Genomic DNA, 20,354 nt, shown 5'->3' with positions numbered 1-20,354 from the left:
CTCATGCCTCCTTCTTTCTTAACTAGCATTTTTTTAAAAGATTTTATTTATTTATTTGACAGACAGAGATCACAAGTAGGCAGAGGTAGACAGAGAGAGAGAGGGGGAAGCAGGCTTCTCGCTGAGCAGAGAGCCGAATGTGGGGCTTGATCCCAGGACCCTGAGATCATGACCAGAGCCGAAGGCAGAGGCTCAACCCACTGAGCCACCCAGGCACCCCTTAACTAGCATTTTTTAAAGTTCACTCTTTTCCCTCTAAAGGCAAAAACCTAAAGGAAATGTGAATTTTGTGTCTAACCAGGATTTTCTTTTACCGATTGTGAGGGTATTTCTGCTTATATAACATAGGCAGTAGATGTGGTCTGTTGATGAAAGAGAAGGGTGGTGTTCCTTTTTGCTAGCAGCCGTAATGGGACTGTAGTCACATGCATTATTTGTAAATGATTTTAAAAGTTGGACACTGATGGATTTAGTGGTTGCATTTGCTTCATGCTGTGTTTCCATGAGTAGTTCAACGGAAGCCAGTGCCTCTCTGGGTCTGGAGCCCCGTCTGTATTGTCTGGATATGATCCATGGGATCAGAGCGTGTTCATTGTTATCCCCATCACTTTCTCCTGGGGGTTCAGAAGGCTATGGTTCTTGACTTAAAAAATGTGGCAGGGCTATAAACTCAGATCACATCTAAAGAACGGTAGCCTGGTGGTGTGCCTGAGTGGCTCATTCGATTAAGTGTCTGCCTTCAGTCCAGGTCATGATCCAGGGGTCCTGGGATCGAGTCTTGCGTTGGGCTCCCTGCTCAGCAGGAAGTCTGCTTCTCTCTCTCCCTCTGACCATCATCCCTGCTCCTTCTCTCTCTCTCTCTCCCTCTCGCTCTCTCAAATAAATAAATAAAATCTTTAAAGAATAGTAGCCTGGGTAGAAAATGTTGTAAAGGTTTCTAATCTTGAACTTGGGAATTCTCAATGTTGTGGACTTATTTGCCCTCCTTGAGAAGTCGGCACACCTGGGGAACTGACCGAATTGGTTGGTCCTCTTGCAGCGGTCTAGACTGAGGCCTCCATCCCGCTTGTTGTACTTCTCCACTTGATGGTTCCCAGGCACGTCCGCCATCTTTCACCGGGACATTCGTGCAGAACTTTGTAATAAGCTTGGCCAATGACGTCTACCAGCCCACTGGTGAGATTTGGCTGAGAAACTGGATATATTGTTTAAAATTGCTTAATTCTTGTTTTAAATTTTTTCCATAAGTAATGAAAGCCTACTTATAGGGGCGCCTGGGTGGCTTATTTGGTTAAGCATCTGCCTTTGCCTCAGGTCTTGATCCCAAGGTCCTAGGACTGAGCCCCACATCGGGCTCCCTACTTATTGGGAAGCCTGCTTCTCCCTCCCTCTCTGCCTACTGCTCCCCCTGCTTGTGCTCTTTCTCTCTCTGTCAAATAAATGAATAAAATCATTATCAATAACAGGTTATTCTCACCAGTTTCCAGACTAAGCAAAATTGTAATAGTTTTCCTGTTCATCCAAATGTTAGGTTCCTCTTCTTGAATTTCAAAATAGTTATTCTTATGACAAATCCATATTTTTCCATAAACAAGAGAAATGTCAACTCTTTCTTCCATTCAGGTCACATTGAGAATGGGAAGCTAATGTTTTTTTTTGTTTTGAATTGCTAACATTCTCTGCTAAGAGGTAGTAAAAGTTGAGCTGACTTGTGAGGAGTCAGTTACTCATTCCTCTATCTCCATGAAGGGTGCCTTCTTAATGTGGCTTTTCTGCCAAAGAAACAGAGCATCTCACTTGCGGTCAGGGATTGTCATTCACCAGTATGTGAACTTGGGCAAGTCTCCAGCTTCTCTTTGGCTTCTTTATATGTGAAATTGGGATGGCACTGTATTTTTTTTGTGAGAATCAAATGAGCTTTTGAGATCACCCCTTAGATGAAGTCAAAGCTGGAGGAGCAAATATTTACAGATTACTTTTCCTAAAAATAAAGTTTTAGAAGGAGGAATCACTCAAGTTTCTTTATCTAATAAGTGACAGAACTGGAATCAAATTAATGCCCAAACCCCATATTGTGCTACATATCTGTTAAGGAGAATGTCTGTTTCCTCCCCCTCTTTCTGTTTCCTAAAGTGAGAAAGAAAGGCAGGGTGTAAGCGTGGACAGTAAGAGCTAAGCTTTTCTGTTACATGTAAGCTTTTCTTTTTTGACAAACTATTTCAATATTATGTAATTAAAATCTTCTTAAACTATTTTGTGTGAAATTCTGGAGCACTGATGTAGGTTTGAAGTTTGAATGACATACACAAGAAGTAATATAGACCTATCCATTTTGTGAACTATCAGGAAAGCTTAAGTGTCCTGGCATGACTCAGGAGCCTATGCTGTGTATCTTTCTGAAAGATACAAATCAGCTACACTTTGAGAATGGATCAAACTTTATAAAACCCAATTATCTGTGATTTGATCCTTTTTCTTTTGGTCCTTTATAATCTCTTTTTCAAATGTTTTTAAATATAGATCTTAATACTATAATATGTCCATGGTTGCCTTCTTAAATGACCTTATCGTTAAAAATACTAGATTACTAAAGTGAAAAATCTAAAGGCATAAAACAGGTCTCAGTAGAGTAGATTATAAAAGCTTATGTGTTCCAAGTTGGGGGGAAAAAATCATCCTTGTAATATAATGAATGCATTTTACAAGATTGGCTTCAATTTAAACTAGACTAGAGTATTACATTTTAACCCTTAAGTCATAGGTCTTTGTCGTAAGGTCAGGACTGTTTGATAAATGCTTATCTCTTGAGTAAGAAACAGATGCTCTTGGGTTTGTATCACTGTGAGAACTCATCGATTCATTAATAGAGTTACAGAAAGAGCATATTTTGAGGCTGATGAAGTCATGTGTTTTGATTTCATTATGTTGACTCTTTGGTTTAACTAATGGCAGCTTAAATGTTTCAACATTTAAATGATTTTTGTTTCTCCTTTTGCAGTGGCTCCACCGACACGGTTAAGGTATAATGTATTAACTCATGACAGTATACAGATTTCATGGAAGGCTCCAAGGGGGAAATTTGGTGGCTACAAACTTCTCGTGACTCCAGCTTCAGGTAAAAACTGTTGATTGTGGGTGGCTGGGTGGCTCAGTGGGTTAAAGCCTCTGCCTTAGGCTCGGGTCATGATCATAGGGTCCTGGGATCGGGCTCTCTGCTCAGTGGGGAGCCTGCTTCCCCCTCTCTCTCTGCCTGCCTCTCCACCTACTTGTGATCTCTCTCACTCTGTCAAATAAATAAATAAAATCTTTAAAAAAAAAAAGTTGATTGTGATTTCTAGAGTATTAACAACTTTTTACACATAGTTAAAAAATGTGAAGTATTGAGTGTTTCTTGAAAATCATTTGAAATTTTTTTTTCAATTTAATATATGCACTTGAAACCTTACCTTCTAATCAAAGAAATAATATTCCCAAAGTCTAAAGAGTTGCTATTGGGCTCATTGTAATTCTCCTGAGGGGAAATTTCCAGATTATTAAAATCCTTGCTTCCTGTGTTTCAACATAGAATGAATACTTCTGGCCTGTTGACACTTAAAAAAAAAATACAATACATCTGGAAGACTAACACTTGTGACCAGCTGAGTAAATTACGATTAATTAACTTGATAGTGTATTATTCAGCAATTATACATTAAAATGATAAGAGCTAAGTTGACACTGTGAAAATAAGTGGTAAATTAAAGCAGGAAGGGAGGAAAAATAAAACTTAGATTTATTGATCATGAAGATAAAGTAGTTATGCCAAATTTTTAAAATTAAATTTTGGTTGAATTTTTTTCTTTCTTCTATTTTATGTTTTTATTATACAAATATGATTAGTAAAACAATAAAGAGTATGGAGAGGAACTGCTGCTGTTACACACAGTCATGGAGACAAAGAGGGGGTCAACAACATGAATAGCTTGAGCTCCACACCTGGGTCTGTGGTATATAAGAAATGTCATTTGGGCAAGTTGTATAACCTCTCCATTCTCTGGTGTCATCTTACATAAAACCCACAAACAGCACTAGTCCCACCTCATGGAGTTGTAAGGTGTAGAACTCAAAATGTAATCTGAGAATCAGCACAGGCATCAGCTGAGAGCCAATGCAGAATATTGGTCCCTACCTCCCACCTGCTGAATCAGCATCTGACCTTGACAAAGATCCCCAGATGACTCCTATGCATGTTAAATTTGGGAAGCACTTGTGAGGACTTGATGAATTTATAAAAGTAAAGCACTTACAACAGTGACTGCCAGATCGAGTGCAATCATATTGCCTGTGATTGATAATATAGATGATTTGAGTATGTCCCTCAGGTCTCATTTCCTTTCCTAGGATCCAGTTTCCCATATTCTGTAAGAAATATTTAATAATAGTATATTTGTATAATACATATGTATTTATGTACGTATAATAATTTTTCCTCTTTATTGGTGGATAAAGATAGGGTTTTTTGTTTGATAATTGATTTTTTGTTTGATATTTGTTTGATATTGATAAAGATGGTTATATGGACCTGGGCTTCTTGCTGTTGGAGTCCTTTTCCCAACTCTTTTAATAAGGCTAACAAATGCTCTGTTGTTGATAATTGTGGACATTTTACCCAGTGGTGGATTTAAAATCTCAACCAAAACAAGCAGCTGAAACACCTGGCTTCTTGCTTGGCCATGAAAAAGGAATCTTCTAGAAGGTTATTAACAAATATTACCCAGACTCTTTAGAATGATTCATGGTTCAGTGAAACAGATGCCAACTTTACTCATGTTGGCTCACAGAAGTGACACACTTGCAGAAAGCAATATTTCATTCTCGAGCCTGGTTCAGAATTTTCATTTTGAAGTATGGCCCAATTTTGAAATAACTTTGACTTCTGAAAATGCAGTTTGTGTTCTGAAATAAGCCACCATGGGAAATTCAAGTTCAAGAGATTCCTGGGGAGAGACTTAAGATGGCAGAGTAGGAGGCACCTGGGTGGCTCAGTGGGTTAAAGCCTCTGCCTTCAGCTCAGGTCATGATCCCAGGGTCCTGGGATTGAGCCCCGTATCGGGCTCTCTGCTTGGTGGGGAGCCTGCTTCCTCCTCTCTCTCTCTCTCTCTCTCTCTCTCTCTGCCTGCCTCTCTGCCTACTTGTGATCTCTCTCTGTCAAATAAATAAAATCTTTTTTAAAAAAATTTTAAGATGGCAGAGTAGTAGGGAGACCCTGAACTTACTTCATCCCTTGAACATAGTTAGATCGAAAAGCAAATCATTTTGAGTAACTAGGAAATTGACCTGAAGATTAAGAAAACAATCTGAACAATTAGAGGGAGAGAACATGGCAGATGTGAGGTTTGGAGATATGAATTGGGGGAGAGAAAAGCTGTGGTGCCAGGGAGGAAAGGAAGCCCCCTTCACAGAGAGAAGACAGAGAGAGAGGGAGAGGGGAGGAGAGAGAGTGGAGACTGGAGTTGCTTATACCAAACCAAAAAGGTCAACACCAAGAAATATCATAGAAAACAAGAATTCTGAAAACAGTGAGAGACAAAATGTCCTTAACCCACAAGAGTAGATATAATGTTAGCAGCAGACCTGTCCACAGAAACTTAGCAGGCCAGAAGAGAGTGACATGGTATATTCAATGTGCTGAATGGGGGGAAAAATGAAGCCAAGAATACTTTATCCAGCAAGGCTATCATTCAAAATAGAAGGAGAAATAAAGAGCTTCTGAAACAAGCAAAAACTAAAGGAGATCATGAACACCAAACTAGCTCTGCAAGAGATATTAAAGGGGACTCTTTACTGAGAAAGATAAACCAAAGGCCACAAAGACTAGAATGAAAAGAGACAACCTACAGGAATGACAACTTCACAGGTAATACAATGGCACTAAATTCATATCTATAAATAATTACTCTAAATGTAAGTGGACTAATTGTCCCAATTAAGAAACATAGGGTGAAAATGGATTAAAAAAAAAAACAAAACCCATTGATATCCTGCTTGTAAGAGACTCATAGACCCAAAGACCCTGCCAGATTGAAAGTGAGGAGGTGGAGAACAATTTATCATGCTAATGGACATCAAAAGAAAGCTGGAGTAGGCATCCTTATATTAGGCAAACTGGATTTTAAATTGAAGACTGTAATAAGAGATGAAGAAGGTTGCTGTATTATAATGAAGAGGTCTATCCAACAAGAAGATCTAACAATTGCAAATATTTATGCCCCCAACTTGGGAGCAGCCAAATATATAAATTAATTAAAACAAACTTAAAGAAACCCATTGATAATAATTCAATAATAGTAGGCCATTTTAATACCCACTCATAGCAATGGACAGATCATCTAAGCAGAAGATCAATAAGTAAATGACAGCTTTGAATGAAACTCTGGAGCAGATGGACTTAGCAGGTATATTCAGAGCATTTCATCTTAAAGTGACAGATATTCATTCTTTTTAAGTACACATGGAACATACTCCAGAACAAATCAGCTATTGGTTCACAAATTGGACCTCAACGAGTACAAAAAGATGGAGATCATACCGTGCCTATTTTCATACCACAGTGCTATTAAACTTGAAGTCAACCATAAGAAAAAATTTGAAAAGATCACAAATGGAGGTTAAGGAACATCCTACTACAGAATAAGTGGGTTAACCAGGAAATTAAAGATGAAATTTTAAAAAAAGATCATGGTAGCAAATGAAAATGAAAACACTACAGTCCAAAACCTTTGGAATACAGCAAAGGCAGTCGTAAGAGGGCAGTATATAGCAAGACAGGCCTTCCTCAAGAAAAGTCTCAAATATACAACCTAACTTTATACCTAAAGGAGCTGGAAAAAGAACAGCAAATAAATCTTAAAACCAGCAGAAGAGAGAAATAATAAAGATTAGAGCAGAAATCAATGATATAGAAATTTACAAAACCCAGTATAACAGATCAACACAAGTAGCTAGATCTTTGGAATAATTAACAATATTGATAAACACTGAGCCAGACTTATCAAAAAGAAGAGAAAGGACCCAAATAAATAAAATCATGAATGAAAGAGGCAAGATTACAACCAAAACCACAGAAATACAAACAATTGGAGAATATTATGAGCAATTGTATGCCAACAAATTGGACAATCTGGAAGAAATAGATAAATTCCTAGAAACATATAAACCACCAAAACTGAAACAGGAAGAAATGGAAGATTTCAACAGACCCATAACCAGCAAAGAAAATAAATCAGTAATTAAAAATCTCCCAACGCTATCCTGATCAAAATACCAGTGGCATTTTTCAAAGAGCTGAAATAAACAATCATAAATTTATATGGAAATGGAAAAGACCCTGAATCACTAAAGAAATGTTGAAAAAGAAAAACAAAGCTGGGGATATCACATTGCTTGATATCAAGCTATGTTACAAAGATGTCATCACCAAGACAGCATGGTACTGCTACAAAACAGACACATAGACCAGTGGAACAGAATAGAGAGCCCAGATATGGACCCTCAACTCTATAGTCAACTAAACTTCAACAAAGCAGGAAAAAATATCCAATGGAAAAAAAGACAGTCTCTTCAATAAATGGTGCTAGGAAAATTGGACACCTATACACAGAAGAATGAAACTCGACCATTGTCTTACACCATACACAAAGATAAACTCTAAATGAATGAAAGACTTCAATGTAAGGCAGGAATCTATTAAAATCCTAGAGGAGAACATAGGCAGTAACCTCTTCGACATCAGCCACAGCAACTTCTTTCAAGATACATCTCCAAAAGCAAGGGAAACAAATGCAAAAATGAACTTTGGGGATTGCTTCAAGGTAAAAAGCTTCTGCACAGTAAAGAAAACAGTCAACAAAACAAAGAGGCAACCCACGGAATGGGAGAAGATATCTGCAAATGACACTACAGATAAAGGGCTGGTATTCAAGGTCTATAAAGAACTTCTCAAATTCAACACCCCAAAAACAAATAATCAAGTCAAAAAATGGGCAGAAGACATGAACAGACACTTCTCCAAAGAAGATATACAAATGACAAACAAACATGTGAAAAAATGCTCAACATTGCTCCACATCAGGGAAATACAAATCAAAACCACAATGAGATAATGCCTCACACCCGTCAGAATGACTGAAATTAACAAGTCAGGAAATAACATATGTTGGCGAAGATGCAGAGAAAGGGAAACCTTACACTGTTGGTGAGAATGCAGACTCGTGCAGACACTTGGAAAACAATATGGAAGTTCCTCAAAAAGTTAAAAACAGAAATACCCTGTGACCCATCAATTGCACTACGAGGTGTTTATCCAAAGGATACAAAGATACTGATTCAAAGGGGCACATGCACCCAAATGTTTATAGTAGTACTATCAACAATAGCAAAATTATGGAAAGAAAGCCCAAATGTCCATCAACTGATGAGTGGATAAAGAATATGTGGCATATTTACACATATGCACACACATATGTACATATATAATATGGAAAATTAGCTATCAAAAGGAGTGAAATCTTGGCATTTGCAGCAATGTGGATGGAACTAGAGTGTATTATGCTAAGCAAAATAAGTCAGAGAAGACAAATACCATATGATTTCACTCGTATGTGGAATTTAAAAAAGAAAATAGATGAACATAGGGGAAGGGAAGAGAAAAGTAAGATAAAAACAGAGGGAAGCCAACCATAAGAGACCCTTAACTACAGAGAACAAATTAAGGGTTGCTAGAGGGGAGGGGTGTGGGGGGATGGGCTAAATGGGTGATAGGCATTAAGGAGGGCACTTGTTGTGATGAACACTGGGTGTTATATGTAAGCAATGAATCACTAAATTCTACTCCTGTAACCAACATTACCCTATGTGTTAACTAACTTGAATTTAAATAAAATCTTGAAAGAGAAAAAAAAAAGATTCTTGAACATCATTATGACTTAAAGGTCAAAATACAAGTTTCTAATTTGTGGTACCTCTGAGAATTCCCCATGTCTGATCTTGAAAGTTTATTCTTTTTCTTCCAGGTAATTGGTATCTTAACTTTCCCTGATTACTAAACTGTTCAGTACACGTATAGTTGGCATTAAGGAATCAGGAAGTCTTAGGAGTGACTTGTGTAGCCTCTGAACCAAATCTCAGCCAGATCCTTCAATCCCCTCTGCCATACCACACTCACAAAGCAAACCTCCAGCTCTTACTTAAACACTTCCAGAGACATAATAAAAATTGAGAGTGAAGGCAAATTATTCCTTCATGAATACCGGTTCCATTTTTTCTAGGGCCTCAGTGCCCTTACTGCAGTGATCCAAGCCAATAAGACAGTGTTGACACTCTGTTATCTATTTGGTCAAACATAAAATAAATAGAGAAATAAAAAGAGTAATAATAGCATCCAGACATGAAAGGTAGACATTTTAGCCCTCCAAGACATGTTCCAAATACAGTTTATACCAGTCTTTCCCAAAGCATGTTCCATGGTAATCTGCAAGATGCTAATAGCTATGATACAACCAAATGGTTTAATAGTCAAAGAAACTGAAGAAGTCCTATTCTAAAGAGTTTAAAGATTTTTTTTTAATTGCAGAATTCTCAAAGCTATTAGTAAAATAATACATCTAAGCCCCTCAGAGAGGGAGTCTAATACAGAGTATTCTAAGAAACTTTTTTTTTTTTTTTAGTGAAACATGCATTAAGAAAGATTTATTTGGTGTGCTTTGTTGTAGATGAGTTTTAAATAATAGATGTTTGTGAAACCAGGTTTAACATCTTGGACATAAATGCATTTAAAGAAATGGGTTTTGGCAAGAAAAGGGCTCAGTTCTGCCTTCTGGTATCAGGCAGCATAGATGATAGCAGCATCAAATTTCAGACATAACATCATTAATTTATGGGAATATGATTAAAATACATTGTAATCTGTGTTATGTTTAATTCATTCAGCAAATTTCCGGTCCTTTTTGCTGTCATTGCTAGTGGCAAGGGAGTTTTCAATTTCCTCCCTCTTATACTTAGTAACTGTTGCCAGAAATTAGAAAAGAAAAGCATATTTGGAATTTGGCATAAAAGTTGAGTATTTAATCAACAGTATTTCCACAAGAGCCTTAGATGTCATTCTGATTTGATGGAGAGATACTGGAGATTTGAAATCTTTTCATGAACCGCGCTAATGTTTAAGTAGCCGAGCAATGATTGGTTCTGTCAACATCCTGAGCTGGTTATGCTCAGATTTAAGATAATTAAATTGCTAATGCTTTAGGGATGATTTGATTCCGTTTAGAGAGACCATAGCAAAAATTTCAGCATAGATAATGTTGTTCAGTCTGTCTTTATCTTTCCCTTCACTTTTATGTGGAATTCTTTCCTTGAAGACTGTATCTATGGTGAGGGCTTATTTTCTCCTAATCCTATACTGTGGCTTTCCCTAGTGTATAAACAGTAATGCATTATGATGAAAGATTTTTGTGAATGTGTTTTGTCTAATTTAGACAACTGTTGAAATGATCTGATGCAAAGAGTACAACTAAGAATGAGAAGGAACAATATATTAAAATTAAGTAGTATATGCATATGCACCATTGTGTATTTTTTAAAATGTTTTCACCTTTTAAAATCTTGATTGCTGATAAATAAATTTTCTTAATGTATCCAGTGAACCTGTTTCTTAGTCCTGATTTATCTTTCTGTTTTGTTATAGGTGGCAAAACCAATCAGTTGAATCTCCAGAACACGGCAACTAAGGCAATTATTCAAGGTCTTCTGCCAGACCAGAATTACACAGTTCAAATTATTGCATACAATAAAGACAAAGAAAGCAAGCCAGTCCAAGGTCAATTCAGAAGTACGTATGTACAGTTCTTAAAGTGCTATCATGGGACTCTGTTCCAGCTCTGAGTTAAAGTCTGGAGTAAATCCTATGATAGGTTAAAATTGGATTGCTTAGATGAAGAGATCTTGAAAGGTATTTGGTGAAATCTTCCATGAGTTCCTTCTATCACTATTACCCCTCTGCCCCTCCCTTAACCTGTTTTAATGCATGCCCACTTAAATCCTCTAAATTTTACTTTTCACATGCTTTCCCTCATACTGTCCTCCGAACCTTACCCAGACATCTCATCTACCCGGTACCTAATAGGTGCTCAGTGAATACTTACCAATGACTCAGTGAATGATGCCTACACCTGCTCTGTAGTATTCCTAGCAAGTGCCAGTCTAGTCTCTATGTAAACAACCTTTATAACAAGAAATTTAACTCTTTCTCTTAATAAATCAGTTGACTTTTATCATCGACCTATTTTGTGCCAGGTCCCATGACAAACAGCTCTGTGAACATGGTGTCAGGGACAGAGAGATTCAGGGCTCTGTGAAGCCAGAAGCTCTCTCTGCCCCAGTGATGGGCAGGCAGGGATAAGAATGGATGGGGGATAGCTTCACATCTGAGCCAGTTCTCAAAGAGTAAACTGGGCAGACAATGAAAAGCAGGACATACAGAGATATTCTAAGCAGGGGTAAAAGCTTTGAGCCAGCCCAATCTATGTCATTAGAAAGCCTTTGCTTATACTGAGTTTAAAAGTTGTTCTTACAGGTTGTGATTCTTTTGCCTTTTGGGAGATAGATAGTCATTCATTCATTTATTCTTTTTTTTTTTCCACTTAACAAATATATATTGCACAGCTACTAAGTGTCAGGCCTTATTTTAGGTACTGAGAACATGACAAATCATTGCCCCCATGGACCCTATATTCTCGTGAGCAGAGACCCCAGCAACTTTCTCTTCCTGGGAGTGGCCATTCATATGTGGACCACAAAGATTTGCGTATTATGAAAGCAAACAGAAGAGGAGTGTCCTGGTTAACTTTCTGTGTTACTTCATTGTTAATATAGACTCTTTAAAAATTCCAATTGATTAAAGGATAATTTCAAACATATTAAATAATTAGCAGGGTAGTAGAATAAACCCCTACGTATTCACTAGTCACTTCAACAAGTAGCCATTCATGGCCAGTCTTATTTCATCTATTATCTTCCCCCCACCACTCTACCCTAATTTTGAAGCAAATTCTGGACATCATTTCGAATAACAATAGCTTTTCACATCCTGTCCTTAGATTAATCCACAGATCTGGGAGGCTGTGGCATTTACCTACGAATCCAGAACTGTACGTGTAGCAGTGTTCTAGCTGGATTTTCTGCCCCCTCTCCTTTTTCCCCTTCCTCTCCTAAGTAATGTTTTATGGCATGTATTTTGTGATTATTTTTTTAATTAAAAAAGAAACCAACTTTGTTAACCTGCTACCTCTTGAAACTTCTGAACAAAGACATTGGGTGAGTCCACCTGTCAGTAGGACATGCAGATATTTTATTTTATTTATTTATTTTTATTTTTATTTTTTTTTAAGATTTTATTTATTTGACAGAGAGAGAACACAAGTAGGCAGAGAGGCAAGCAGAGAGAGAGAGAGAGGAGAAAGCAGGCTCCCTGCTGAGCAGAGAGCCCGATGCGGGACTCGATCCCAGAACCCTGAGATCACGACCTGAGCTGAAGGCAGAGGCTTAATCCACTGAGCCACCCAGGCGCCCTATTTATTTATTTTTAAAGATTTTAATTATTTATTTGACAGACAGAGATCACAAGTAGGCAGAGAGGCAGGCAGAGAGAGAGAGGAGGAAGCAGGCTCCCCGCTGAGCAGAGAGCCCGATGTGGGGCTCCATCCTAGGACCCTGGGACCATGACCTAAGCCAAAGGCAGAGGCTTTAACCCACTGAGCCACCCAGGCGCTCCAACATACAGATATTTTAAATGTGACATTCTTCTGAGATTCACATTATCTGGAAGTTCCAGAAGAACTTTTGATGTTATTTCCAATATAAATCCGCTTTTGTCTGCCTTTATTGGCACTGCGCTTCTGTTTCTGGCCTCTGACATTCCTACATGAGTAAGCAAAATAGCTCTTCTTCAAGTTTATGAGAAGCAATGAAAGGACATGGAGACATTTTACTTTAGATGGAAGGTGTTGCAATGGATTATCCCAGATCGTCCATTGACTGAGCAGCCCGAGAAACAGGTAACCTGAAAAAGTTCTGCCAGTAGCTGTCTACTCAGAACACTTCAAAGGAAGTTCAGTTGTTTTCAGTTTGCTTAGCTCTGCTGGAGTAATCTTATTGAGACTGTCTAACTGGTAAGTTGGATAACTTATAGGTAATCATATATAAATGATTAATATATAAGTATCAATATAAATCAAATATTAAAAACAATATAAAATTACTATTGTCAGGGATTAGTTCTTCCCAAATAAAAGTTTGCAACAATAATATTAAAATAACTTTGGTTTTCTTTTTCATTTTGTTCCATGTGAGATGGACCTAAAGCCTGGCTTCCCTTCCCCAGGAAACTTCCATTGTTGGGTCCAGGAAAATGATCCAGACAAATGCTGTGCGTGTAGGTTTACAGTTAGTGTAGAGATTTGAAGTCCTCATGAGACCATCTTCTGATACACAGGGAAGCATGAGAAATAGTGCTTTTGGATTTTGAAGATGGAAAGACATTTCTGATCTGGTGTGTGTATTTGGCTGAGCAAATCAAGCACGGCCTCAAGTTTTCTCATCTGCAAGTTGGGGTAATGATATATGCCTGTAACACTGTGGATTCACTTCAGCACGTAGTAGGGCATGGTCGTAGGGCATGGTTGCTCTTGTCATGATTAATGCTACTGTGCTTCTGTTTTCCAATTCAGTTTGCCTCCTGCAGGAGGAAGACAGTAGCTTGGTGTGACATGTGTTGCATCATACATGTAACCTCGGGGCACAATGGAAAGTGACTGTTATAAATATATCAAAATGTTCTATGGCCCAAATTTTCTCTTTGGCTGCCATTTTCCTCATTAGAATGACCTTTTGCTAACCTCTGTCTATAAAATCGTGCTTGTCTTTCCAAAGTCTGGCTCAAATGTTACCTTCCCTGTGAAGTGTCCCTGGGTCTCCACCTCTGGAATTATTCTTTGCCAGATCTATCTCTGCTTCCATGACCACGCAGCACAATTCTTCTCAAGTTAAAATTGCAGATTTCTTTTACAGGGTGTAAGCAATTCGAGGCCATGGCCTATGGGTGGGTGGGGTTGGAGATATAGATTTGGAAATCATCCACAGAAGTGTGAGGATTAAAATTGTGGAGTGACAAAATGATAGGCGGGGTGTGCTGAGATGCAGGGCAAATTTAGTATATGATCATGATTCAGGAATGGAAACAGAAAAAGGATCCAAAAAATGAGAATATAAATGAGGGGTCGGAGGAATACAAGAAAATCCAGAATAATGCCTTTGTAAAAACAGACAAAGAGAAGAATTTAGAGAAGGGGGTGTTCCAAAGTGGTCAAGGCTTCTAAGGCTTCTAAAGAAGTCAAGAGAGTGAGGTCTGGAAAAAAATGGATGTAGAAAGTTAGAGGGTCAGTGGGAATAGCAGGATCAAGCCATCTTATTATTTTTTAATCTTGGACTTTAACCTCTAGGCTCCAGAAAGCCAAGGATGGTTTCTATGGAAACGAGTAATAGAATTAGAGCAACATGACCTTGGCAACTGGCAAGTCTCAAACCCTTTCAGCAAAGGGATGGAAAGAAGTAGAAAGCAGAGGAGGAGGAGGGGATGATAGAGACAGGGTTAATGGACTAACACCCTAGAGAAGGCAGGAAGGATGGTTCAGAGGAAATCATTCCTTCCCCTCCATAGCCCACCCTGCAGTAAGTCTGCTGATTTCTGTGAAGTGAAGGCAACAATTAAATGAAATATCTCACCAGAGGATCCCTTCTGCCTTTTCATGGGTGTTTTATTTGTGCAGAAACCATTGCCATTGGCGGTGGTCTGAGCTGATGCAAACAAGTTAAGGTGCCAAGCAATAGCAGGAAATTGCTCTAGAGTTTAAGCAGTGGAAAGTGAAGGTATGAGGGAGTAGATTGGTATGGATACATTAATTCTGGGCCCCTGAATATTTCATACTGATACTGACAAAGAAATACTATTAGGTATTAATAGGGAAGCTTTTTTTTTTTTTTTAAGTTTGAAAGGAAATTGTTTTGGATTCTCCATGTTCTGTTGCTGACAGACCAACTCCAAATGAGGATATTCATGGCCAAGATCTTTCTAGAACAGGGGCCAACTCATAGTCCTTGTTCAGAGACCAGAAGATATGGCTTGAATCCTGGGCCAGTACATTCTGGTTTTATGAAATATGTTTTAGTTACTTAGCCTCCTGGTCTTTGCATCCCTCATGTACTAAATGGGGATAATCATGCTGATTTTATAGCAGTTATGAAAGGTTGAATTTATTTGATACATCTGCCCATAGTGAGTACTGGACCAAAGCAATTCCTTAAGGGTTTTCCACACCTTCCCACGACAAGCTGAAATAAAATAGCATTTCCAATCTTGGGGAATGGAATTCTACCATGAAGCTCATTTCTACTTAGTACTCCCAATACTTTCAAGGGTTTTAGTAAAATTCATTGAATATTTTCTTTTACACGTTAACATGACATGTTATTGTGTTTCTCCTTTTCTTCCAGTTAAAGATTTGGAAAAAAGAAAGGAACCAAAACCCAGAGTCAAGGTTGTGGATAAAGGAAATGGGAACAAACCAACTCCACCAGTAGAAGGTCAGATTTTTTTTTTTTTTTTTTTTTTTTTTTTGGATTTGCTCACTTGGGGGGTTGAGTTGTTTTAATGCCACAAGCAATACGTGCGTACCTGGCCATTGGCCCCATCAGAGGAGTGTAGATCTGATATGGAAATTTCCCTCAGCCCCCCATCACTCCTCCATTCCTCATATCTACTAACTATCAGTACTTTTCTCTCCTTTCCTCTCCATCTTTAGTACCTCATCAAGTTCTCATGGATTTATTTTCTGTTGAGATACTAGACAGAATCTGTTCATTTCTTTCCTCATCTATCGCCAGTACTCAGAGAAACTCCCCTTTCTTTTCCCGATGTAAAGGATTATTTAGCAAAATCTCAATTTGTTTTCTACTGAAAAGTTAGAGGAATCTTTTCAAAATAAATCTGACCTTAGGCTCTTCCCACACACACCTTAGAACCCATTCAGTAGCTTCCCACTGCTCTTGGACTTCCAAGCCCCGCCTATCCTTGGAACTTACCTGTCCCTGCCTCTCCTTCTTCATCAAACAACTCCCTGCTTTCTAGCCCTGCGGGCTCTTTCAGAGCCTTTAAAGATCTGGTCTTTCTCTGATGCATTGTCTGCATGAGACACTCTCCCCCATCACCCACTTTGCATAAATACCTCCTCTTTTTCCTGCAAAGCTCATTTTAATCATCACTTTCTTGGAAACCTTCCCTAACTAATCTCCTCCTTTACAGGCCCTCATACAACAACTGATTTTCCTTCACAGCATTTGCCAGAGTTATAATTTTATATTTCCTTATAATTGGAATATTTGCCTTTTCCCCTTGACTGTATGATCCAAGAGAACAAGGACTGTTGTCTGTTTCTGCTCATGACTGACTCCTTAGTAGCTAGTAATATCTGATACATAACAGGTGTCTAAGTAAATATTCACTGAATGCAAAGATAACTAAATGGGCCATTAAAAATGTAAAATGCAAATAGCTACAAATATTGTCACCCAACAACCCACTCCCATGTTTATTTTCATGCTCTGGCATGTGACTTTTTGGTCACTTTTCTGTGAACGTACAGGCGTGTGTGCATAGCCTGCCATAATGTATTTGTTGTTCCATGCATTGCTTCTCTTGCTTTGAGGACTTTCCATGTTACTGCAAACAGGAGGCAGGACAGCCTCGTGTTTGATTGCATCAGTGCAATTTTACCTGCCTGAATTCAAAGCCTGCCTTTGCCTTATACTTGGGTGATTTATAAGGGTTATCCTAATTTCTATGTCTCCGTTTCCCCATCTGTAGAATTTATTTCATAGACTTCTTAGGGATTAACTGTGTCGACACATGTCAAATACGTAGAATATTACCTACTGGGGAAAAATGTGAGCTGTCATTATTGGTCTATCTCACTCCTTTTAAGGCCCAGAAAATATGTTAACTATTGTCCATACTCATGAGCATTTAGATACTGTATAGTTTTCACTATATTTCTGAAAGTGGGGGGGGGGTGCCTGGGTGCCTAAGTCAGTTGAGGGTCTGATTCTTGGTTTTGGTTGGTTGTGATCTCAGGGTTGTGAGATCAAGGCCTGCACTGGGCTCTGGGCTCAGTATGGAGTCTGCTTGGGATTCGCTCTCACTTTCCCTCTGTTCCTCTTTCTGCTCATGCTTGCTCTCTCTCATTCTAAAACAAATAAATAATATCTTAAAAAAATAAAAAAATAAAAGTGGAATTTCAGGGTTAAGGGATGTGCAAATTTTAAATTTTTGATCAGGTCTATCAAGTTTATTTTTAAAAAATAAACTTTTTTCAGTAGTTTATTTTTAAAACATAAATTCTTTCCAACATCTGAAATCCTCAATGCTTAAAAATTTTTCCCAATAATGTTTCATTGCTTTAATTTATATTTCTTTGATTACTAGTAAAGTTGAGCCTTTTTGTTTATTTATTTTTATTTTTTTAATTAACATAGAATGTATTATTAGCCCCAGGGGTACAGGTCTGTGAATCGCCAGGTTTACACACTTCACAGCACTCACCATAGCACATACCCTCCCCAATGTCCATAACCCCACCACCCTCTCCCTACCCAGCAACCCTCAGTTTGTTTTGTGAGATTAAGAGTCTTTTATGGTTTGTCTCCCTCCCGATCCCATCTTGTCTCATTTGAATGAGAACCTCCCATGTTGCTTCTCGACTTCCTCATATCAGGGAGATCATATGATAATTGCCTTTCTCCAAATGACTTATTTCGCTAAGCATAATACCCTCTAGTTCCATCCACGTTGTCACAAATGGCAAGATTTCATTTCTTTTGATGGCTGCATAGTATTCCATTGTATATATATACCACATCTTCTTTATCCATTTGTCTGTTGATGGACATCTAGGTTCTTTCTGTAGTTTGAGCCTTTTTGTTTTTCATATCTTCAGCGGTCATTAGTGTTTTTACCTATTTTTGGTCCACTTTTGGTTTGTGTTTTTTGTTTTTTTCTATGACTACATGGAAGTTTTCTACACAGTTGGGATGTTAAAATTGTTCCTCTTATATTGTCATATTGTTACACATATCTTCTCTTGGTGTATTATTTGCCTTGCAACTTTATTCATGCTTTTTGAGAATTTTTAATATAATTTTTAAAAATTCATGACAGTTACACTAGTCTTAACTTTTATGGATGTCTTGGCTTTGTGATTTTCTTCGATTATGAAACATGAAATATTTGTCAAATAATTTATAATTTTATATATAACTATATTGTTGAAATTTATTGTTAAATATGTATCAGATATACAAAAAGTATAAAAATAATGTAATAAGGGACACCTGGGTGGCTCAGTTGGTTGGGCAACTGCCTTCGACTCAGGTCATGATCCCGGAGTCCCAGGATTGAGTCCTGCATTGGGCTCCCTTCTTGGGAGTTTCTCCCTCTGACCCTTCCTCCACTCATGCTGTCTCTCTTTCACACTCTCTCTCTCAAATAAATAAACAAAATCTTTTTAAAAAATGTAATATATGACTTTGTCCAGTTAAGAAAATAAACATATTAAAATATAGTTGGAACTCTTTATATACCCTTATATATTCCCTTCCCCTCTTCTTTAGAGGCTACCATTATTCCAAATTCAGTGTCTATCATTCCTACATGTATCTTTATCATTTTATTACATATATGTGAATCCTGAAACCACATTTTAATTATGCATTTGTATCTTAAATTTTATATACATTTTATTATACCATGGGTATCTTTTTGCAACTTGCCTTTTTTTTTTAACACAATATTAGGGTTTTTTTGAGTTATTAATGTTGACTTATGTGGAGGCAATTTACTCATCTTCTTTGTTGTGTAGACTAGAATCCCACTGGATAAATGTACGCCAGTGTATTTAACCCTTCTACTCTTACTGTTACTGATATTTTGCTATTACAAATTTGCTGTAAATATTTCTTTTAATTTCTCCTTCTGCACATGCAGTAGAACTTCTCTAGAGTATATACCTAGAAATTGAATTATGCAGTTGTAGTACATGCATATTTTCAAACTTGTTGATCCTAAGGTGTCTTTATTTATATGTTTTTGTATCTATTATTGTTTCCTTATTATATTTATATATAATATATTTTATTTTTTAAATTAAATTTAATTTTTAATATAATATAAAATTTAATTTATATATTTATATATTTATTATATATTTATATATAATTTATATATAATATAAATATTTATATTTATTATAAAATAAATATTTATATATGTATTATATATACATTTATTTTATATATAATAAATTTATTTTTATATTTTTATTTTATTTTATATATTTATTTTATATTTATAAATTTATTATATATAAGTTATGTATATAAATATATATTATATTTATTATTATAAAATATTTATATATTTATAAATATATAAATATATATAATATATAATATATTTTATTTTTTAAAATTTAATTTAATTTTTTTTCAGGGTTCCAAAATTCATTGTTTATGTACCTCACCCAGTGCTCCATGCAATACATGCCCTCCACAATACCTACCACTAGACTCATCCAACAGCCATTCCCCACACCTTCAAAACACTCCTATTTGTTTCTCAGAGTCCACAATCTCTCATGGTTCATCTCCCCCTCTGATTTCCCCCAACTCATTTCTCCTCTCCATCCCTCCATGGCCTCCATGTTATTCCGTATGCTCCACAAGTAAGTGAAACCATATGATAATTGACTCTCTCTGCTTGACTTATTTCACTCAGCATAATCTCCTCCAGTCCCGTCCATGTTGATACAAAAGTTGGGTATTCATCCTTTCTGATGGAGGCATAATACTCCATGATATAGATGAACCATATCTTCTTTATCCATTCATCTGTTGAAGGTCATCTTGACTCTTTCCACAGTTTGGCAACTGTGGCCATTGCTTCTAGAACATTGGGGCCCTTCTTTTCACTACCTTTCTATCCTTGGGGTAAATACCCAGTATAGCAATTGCAGGGTCATAGAGAAGCTCTATTTTTAATTTCTTAAGGAATCTCCACACTGTTTTCCAAAGTGATGGCACAAACTTGCATTCCCGCCAAGAGGGTTTCCCTTTCTCCACATCATCTCCAACACACGTTGTTTACTGTCTTGTTAATTTTGGCCATTCTAACTGGTATAAGGTGGTATCTCAATGTGGTTTTGATTTGAACCTCC

The 20,354-nt window shown here is 37.3% G+C and overlaps 1 protein-coding gene across 3 annotated transcripts in view; it reads left to right on the top strand.

Moving 5' to 3' along the window:
• The window catches only part of COL14A1 (collagen type XIV alpha 1 chain), a 217,839-nt gene that overhangs the window by 23,540 nt on the left and 173,945 nt on the right, over positions 1 to 20,354 (top strand). For all 3 annotated transcript variants that reach the window (XM_047727418.1, XM_047727417.1, XM_047727419.1), the window contains exons 3-5: positions 2,999 to 3,115; positions 10,721 to 10,864; positions 15,583 to 15,672. In XM_047727418.1, coding sequence (XP_047583374.1) covers positions 2,999 to 3,115; positions 10,721 to 10,864; positions 15,583 to 15,672 — 351 coding nt within the window. The remainder of the gene's footprint in view (positions 1 to 2,998; positions 3,116 to 10,720; positions 10,865 to 15,582; positions 15,673 to 20,354) is intronic.

Source organism: Lutra lutra, chromosome 4 (assembly GCF_902655055.1).
Source record: "Lutra lutra chromosome 4, mLutLut1.2, whole genome shotgun sequence".
NCBI classification, from domain to species: domain Eukaryota; kingdom Metazoa; phylum Chordata; class Mammalia; order Carnivora; family Mustelidae; genus Lutra; species Lutra lutra.
Note: the sequence above shows the minus strand (reverse complement) of the source record. Positions and strands in the feature narration are given on the sequence as shown.